Consider the following 6,836-nt stretch of genomic DNA (forward strand, 5'->3'; position numbering starts at 1 on the left):
CTTACTCCTTTGCCCCCTTTTGTCAGCAACTTCAGCTTCCTCTAGTTCTTAGAGTCAGTGCTTACAGCCCTTGCTTTTAGACAGTCATGTACATTTATTTTGGGGGTTTTACTTCTGGCTTTTCATAGGTTAAATCTGAATTTTGATGTAAAGTAAACATGTCTATAATTTCATTTTTAGAGACTCATGTCCAGCACCTCCAGTCAGCCTGTGCCAGCTCTCACCAATTTCAGCAAATGTCTAGAGATTTTCAGTCTTGGCTGGATACAAAGAAAGAAGAGCTAAACAAGGCTCACCCTATATCAGCAAAACTTGATGTCTTGGAGTCATTAATTAAATATCAGAAAGACTTTAGTCAAGCCTTGATTGCTCAGTCTAGTGTTTATGAAAAAACCATCGTGGAAGGTGAAAATCTGTTATTAAAAACACAAGGTTCTGAGAAGGCAGCCTTACAGTTACAACTTAACACAATTAAAACCAATTGGGATGAACTTAATAAGCAGGTAAAAGAGAGAGAAGACAAGGTAAAAGATTCATTGGAAAAAGCCCTCAAATATAAAGAACATGTAGAGACGCTTCGGCCATGGATCGACAAATGTCAAAATAACCTGGAGGAAATAAAATTTTGCTTGGATCCTACTGAAACAGAGAATTCTATTGCCAAGTTAAAGTCTCTGCAGAAGGAAATGGACCAGCGCTTTGGGATGGTAGAATTGCTAAACAATGCAGCCAATAGCTTGCTCAGTGTCTGTGAGATAGATAAAGAGGTTGTTACAGATGAGAATAAATCACTGAACCAGAAGGTAGACATGGTCACTGAACAACTTCACGGTAAGAAATTCTCTCTGGAGAACATGGCCCAGAAGTTTAAAGAATTTCAAGAAGTGTCCAAAGAAGCTAAAAGGCAGCTTCAGTGTGCAAAGGAACAGCTAGATGTTCATGATTCCCTAGGACCCCAGGCTTACAGTAATAAATACCTGACCATGTTGCAGACTCAGCAGAAATCACTTCAGACCTTGAAGCACCAGGTAGATTTGGCCAAAGGACTTGCGCAGGACCTTGTGGTAGAAGCCTCAGACTCAAAGGGAACCTCTGATGTTTTATTACAAGCAGAAACCTTAGCCCAAGAGCATAGCGCATTAAGTCAGCAGGTCGATGAAAAGTGTTCGTTCCTAGAAACCAAGCTTCAAGGCATTGGGCATTTCCAGAATACCATCCGAGAAATGTTTTCTCAATTTGCAGAGTTTGATGATGAACTAGATAGCATGGCCCCAGTGGGGAGAGATGTAGAAACATTGCAACAGCAAAAGAGGGCTATTACAGCCTTTCTGCAGAAACTAGAAGCCCTCATAGCTAGCAACGACAATGCCAACAAAACCTGCAAGATGATGCTGGCCACAGAAGAAACCTCTCCTGATCTTGTTGGAATCAAAAGGGACTTGGAGGCTTTAAGCAAACAGTGCAACAAGTTGCTGGACCGAGCACAAGCCAGAGAAGAGCAGGTCGAAGGGACAATTGAGCGTCTTGGAGAATTCTATAGCAAACTGAAGGAATTTTCTACTCTACTTCAGAAAGCCGAAGAACGTGAGGAGTCTCAAGGCCCCGTAGCAATGGAAACGGAGACAATCAACCAACAGCTTAATGCGTTTAAGGTAGGGAATTCTTCATTTTTACTGAGCATTTTTATTACTAAAGGACATTTCTCACTGGTGTAGAAAGGAGGTTGTCTGTTTCGTCGAACCTTCTAATAGGATTGCCGCACAATGTTTGAGCTTAAATGAGTGTATATCCAGGCACATGGGGCAGTTCCACATGTATTGGGGATTTGGGAAGGGTACTTGAAAAGTTCCGGCACTTTTCCATGAAGCCTGAGACTGACATCATAGAGTTCATTTCTGATATCACTTGCGGCTGACATCTGGAGGGACCAGAGCCATATTTTGAACTCTGCTGCAGAGGCCATTCCCTAACATGAAATACTTGTTCTCCTCATGTGTGTCTCCCAGAATTTTCTTTAATGGTGAATTATAGTCTTTTCCTGCTCTTTCCTTTTTTATGGCCTTCTCATCCTTAATTGAATTTCTTTTGTAAACTTTTTTCTTCCCAAAGTTCATATTTTTAAAGGCAGAGTGGAGTTCCATGTTGTAATCCTGGTTTTACAAAACAAAGCTCTTGGGCTCATGTCCCAGAGGATTAGGAGTAAATTATTTTTAATTGGACTACAAGCTCCTGAATGCCAAGGAATGTCTGCCACTTGATAGCTCTCAGTGATGCTTAATGATGAGTGGAACATTAGGTAAAAACGGTGGCCCAGGTTTAGTGTCACTGGAGTTGGCCTCATTTATGATAGTAAGAGCAGAGGTTGTATCTTGGCAGCCAACAAAGATAGCTTCATGCCTACACAGAGAGGGTCCTAAATATCAAGCATTTGCCGTACGGGGCTGATATGAACCTTTGGAGTTAGCATGGATCCTGTTCTATTTATGAGGTGTGTTTTACTTTGCATTAAAGACCAGTGTGGTGATAAGTCCTATCATATATCCCTAAAGGATAAAATAAGAGCAAATAAAAGTGGAATTTGTAAAACTACAAATTGATTCCCATGAGAAATGAATATAAATGAAATGGACTTCCAAATTCTGTGCTGTTATACTTGACATGGTGTTTCCCTTGCTTACCCTTAATAACAGTATTTTGAAAAACAACTTCAAAATCACTTCATTTTCTTCTTCTTTTTCTTACTATGATTATATTTGCTGTTTGTAAAGTACCTCGGAAGCCTAGTACCTCCAGCGCTTAAAAATCTGTGGTTCTGTATTTAGATCTTGATTCTTGAAGGTAAAGGAAAATAAACTACCTACTGTTGACTTTACTTCCTTCATTACTCTGTCAAACTTTCGTATTTCTGGTTTGCAAAATAAAGATTTTGTGTGTGAGAATTCTATATTAGAAAGACAAAGTTCTGTGGGAGTTTCTGTTTCCAAGACTAGGGCAGAGCTTGAGGAGTGAGTCTTCCTCAGACAGAAAATGTTGGAATTTTCTGTAGAACTCTGTCAAAAAAAAAAAAAAAAAAAAAAAGGCAGTAACCATGTAGTCTTTTTACTTATGAAATTTAATCATGTTCATTGCCTTTGTGAAACATTATCATTTCTCTAGTTTTTCTGTAAATTCATGTAGAGAAAAAGAGTCTCTTCATTTCTCTTCACTGCCTCAACTACTCATAAGAAAATGAGCAAAAGTAATGGTGCTACTGTCTGAATACAGTGAAAATTGTGGCTCTCTATGCAGAAAAATCTTTTGAAAGTAAGAGAAAATGAGATAGGAGGAGCCCTGTTGCACTGAAAGTGTTTTACAAACTGAAAAACTCTAAATAAGCATCATTACCATTAATGGTTACAGAGCTTGTTTTATTTGATTGATAAGAAAAATAAACTTAGGATGCTGTGTTTGTCTGTTTTCTGATTACTTTGGAGGGAGTTGATTGATTTTAATGACATTCAGTAATAAAGAATATCAATGCATAACATCAGTATCTTGAGACACAGAGACTAAAATAAAAGTTTCCAAGTGGACAGTTCATTTATATTTAATATATTCCAGTGCCTAGATAAAAAAGAACAAGAGTATTATTTTGGTAAGTAAGCATGATAACTTTTCCGAGATCCCTAATTCCATTTATTTGTATGTGTGTATGTGTACTCTGAAAAAGTAGCCATTACAACAATTGACATATACTGTAGGCTTCTGATGTGTCAAGCATTGTTCTAAACTCTCCGTTTTTAACCATGTTAACGGTCATGAGAGGTAGATGCTATTATTATTCCTTTTTTACTGTAAGGAAACTGAGACCCAGGGAGGGTAAGTGACTTGCCCAAGGTCACACAGGTAGTAAGTGTCAAGACCAGAATGTTCTGGTGGAAACAATGCAGTGTTTTGTGTCAACTTTATTCATCATGTTGCACATATGATATTTTCTTTGGGAAATTTTCAAATCATCTTTGCTGTAGCCTAATTTGGGTGGCCTGAGTAATCAACCACTATTCATTTAAATCCAAAACCCCAGTAACACTCACCTAGGGAAAGTATTCTATTAAACTGGCTGCTATGAGAAACAGGAAATAAATGTGTGTGAAATTGTCTTAGAAGCGGATATGTGGATGCTGGTGATGGTTACCACCACCACCCGCCACTGAGAAGAAGCCAAACACTTTACCGTCTTAGTGATTATATCTTAAGGGGTAAATTAGTTTACAGTTCAGATCATAATTTAGTTTTTGTTGGGCGTTAGGCTTTTGTTGAACATTAGTTTTAACATAATATTTTAGATATTTTTAAGCGGAATTATTTGTATTGAGTGAAAAACTAATAGTTTGTTAAAAATAGCAAACTGCTAGTTATTCTAATTTCTAAAAATATAACAGAAAAGCATTGAAGTAAGTCTTGGGTTCCAAACATCTATTTTTATTATATACTTTGAAATATAATCCAGCTTGACATTACTTTTCCCAGTAGATTTAATTTAACCTTATGTCATAGATAAAAGTCATAGTTTTTCATAACATTACCTTTAGAGTAGGACTAACACTCAACAATAGCTATGACCCAGTTACTCAGTAGGGGATGCCTGGTATTCGCTGGGACCTGAATGGATTATTTAAACTAGGGAAAACAAACCTCTCAGCTTCCATTTTTTCCCCAAAAAACTTAACCTAAGAAATAAGAGTTAATATCATTGAAAGGACAAAATTCATGTTTAAGACACCACCCCAAACAGAATGATTAAAAACAAATGCTCTTCTGAACCAAATGTCCTAATTCACTGTCAGTAAAAACTATTCCAAGTTTTTGAAAATAGAGTGGTATTACCTTTTGTGTTAAAGTTTTTAAATATTTTGATTGTGTAAGTTCTGCTTACTGTACATTTTCTTACTTCTAAATATTAGTTATTGGACTAAAATATCTGAAGAGTGAGGTGTTTTTTTATTACTATTGATAACTCAAAGTACCATTTTTCTACTTATACTCCTCTATTATTACATTAAATTCTATGCATACTGTAATAAATTCCTAAATTCCTTGAAACTCCTAGCTCAAGATTATCTTCAAATCTAAACTGCATTATTAAGTAATACTAATGTTTCCACATTTTTATTTATCAAAAACATATGTAACCAACAATATACATGGAACCTGTCCTGGCAGTTCCTGTGATGTTATCAATATCCAGTCAGATTTTCTGATCGTCATGAAATTTGATTTCATCTTAATGAAGATCAAAGAAATTTGATGTTTTAATGAACATATATACCTACATTCTGGCCAAATACACACTCCTTCCTCACCTCTATCTAGGCCTTGGTAAAAAGTCTTAGAACCTGCTTACTGTTTGTTTCTGGCCATTCTGTTGCTGCCTCGATTGTAATTCACATTCTCCCACACAAATAAGCACATCACTGGTACAAGTCTCTTTGAACCGAAGATATATATATTTTTTATTTTCAAAATGAAAATATCACTTTATAGAGCAGAATATTTTCAGGCCAAGTCGAAACCACAGACAAAGACCAGACACATGCCTAATTATACTGTAATAAATTTTCTCTGGTCCAGGTGAAGACATTGTTTAACCTCGGCACCATAATTTGAATTTTGAGTAAACCAAAATGCCCAGTATCTGGAGAGAAGAGAAGCCAGGCAGTCTGAGCACTATTTGTAAATAGTATTGCTGAAATAAATTACTTTGCATATATCTTATTAAGATATTTATCAGATGATCCTAAAACAAACTCTGCATTGTCACCATTTTTAAAAAGATAAAATTAAACTGTCCAAAGAATGCTTTAATAGTGGTTTTTCAATGTGCCCATGCTTTTACGTAGAGGTTGATGATGAATTGTTCTTCATTTTTGTTGAGACCAAGGCAAAATTAAACAAAGCCGTTGCAGAAGAGGCTTTTGTTAAGGAAAAAATTCTTACTAGACTGAACTTTTGTTAATGAGAGCATATTAGCGAGGAGGTTGTGTGATACTTTCCTCTAGTATTTTCAAAGGTGAAAGTATTTTCACTCAGAAGCTATGATTTGATGTATGGGCTTTATAGGAAGGTCACATTATTTAATCAGTCACATCAAAGTGGCATTTAAGATTTTAGGAAGAAAGAATATCACATGATGGTAAAGAGAGAAGCGCTACGGAAGCAGAGCCCTGCCAAGCTCCTAAGAGTTGGAGTTGATATGCTGTGTAGTATTAGTAATACCTCACTCATTTGTTGCCTACACAGATGAGGCATAACAGAGGGGTGCCCTCTTTCCTACATGACACGGGCAATACACATACCATACTGTTCTGAAAGGGCTGTCAAAAGGGAACTTGACAATGTGGGTTTTCTTTCTACTTTTGTTGCTAACTAACGTGACTTTGTTACATAGCCTCTCTTAACTTCTATTGCTTCATTTAAGATTGAGGAATGAAAATAGATTGGTCCGAGGGCAGTTCCAGCTTAAACTGAACTTTTTATTATTATTTTTGTTAATAGGATAATACTATATTACCATTTGAAAGAGATCCTCCAAAAAGCACCAAACTGTAGCACCCACTGTCATTATCATAGGCCTCTCTTAGATGAAAGGATACCTACATAATTTATTTAATGCGGAAAGTTGCTTGAAGGTGTGTATGTGTCTGTATGTGAGAGAGACAGGAGAATTTGCTTTGTTGTTATGAAATTATACGTTGGTTTTCTGATAAGAAAATTTGACTGGTAAGTTTTTTCAAATGTTTATCTAGATCTCTGCTCATTCATTAAATAATAGCTGAGAATAGGTAAAAGCTGTGATT

General features: G+C 36.4%; 1 protein-coding gene across 3 annotated transcripts in view; it reads left to right on the forward strand.

The window, feature by feature from the left end:
* Positions 1-6,836, forward strand: part of DST (dystonin) — a 417,658-nt gene that overhangs the window by 325,241 nt on the left and 85,581 nt on the right. For all 3 annotated transcript variants that reach the window (XM_023520357.1, XM_011375009.2, XM_011375010.2), the window contains one exon: positions 181-1,652. In XM_023520357.1, coding sequence (XP_023376125.1) covers positions 181-1,652 — 1,472 coding nt within the window. The remainder of the gene's footprint in view (positions 1-180; positions 1,653-6,836) is intronic.

Source organism: Pteropus vampyrus, unplaced genomic scaffold (assembly GCF_000151845.1).
Source record: "Pteropus vampyrus isolate Shadow unplaced genomic scaffold, Pvam_2.0 Scaffold260, whole genome shotgun sequence".
Classification (NCBI taxonomy): domain Eukaryota; kingdom Metazoa; phylum Chordata; class Mammalia; order Chiroptera; family Pteropodidae; genus Pteropus; species Pteropus vampyrus.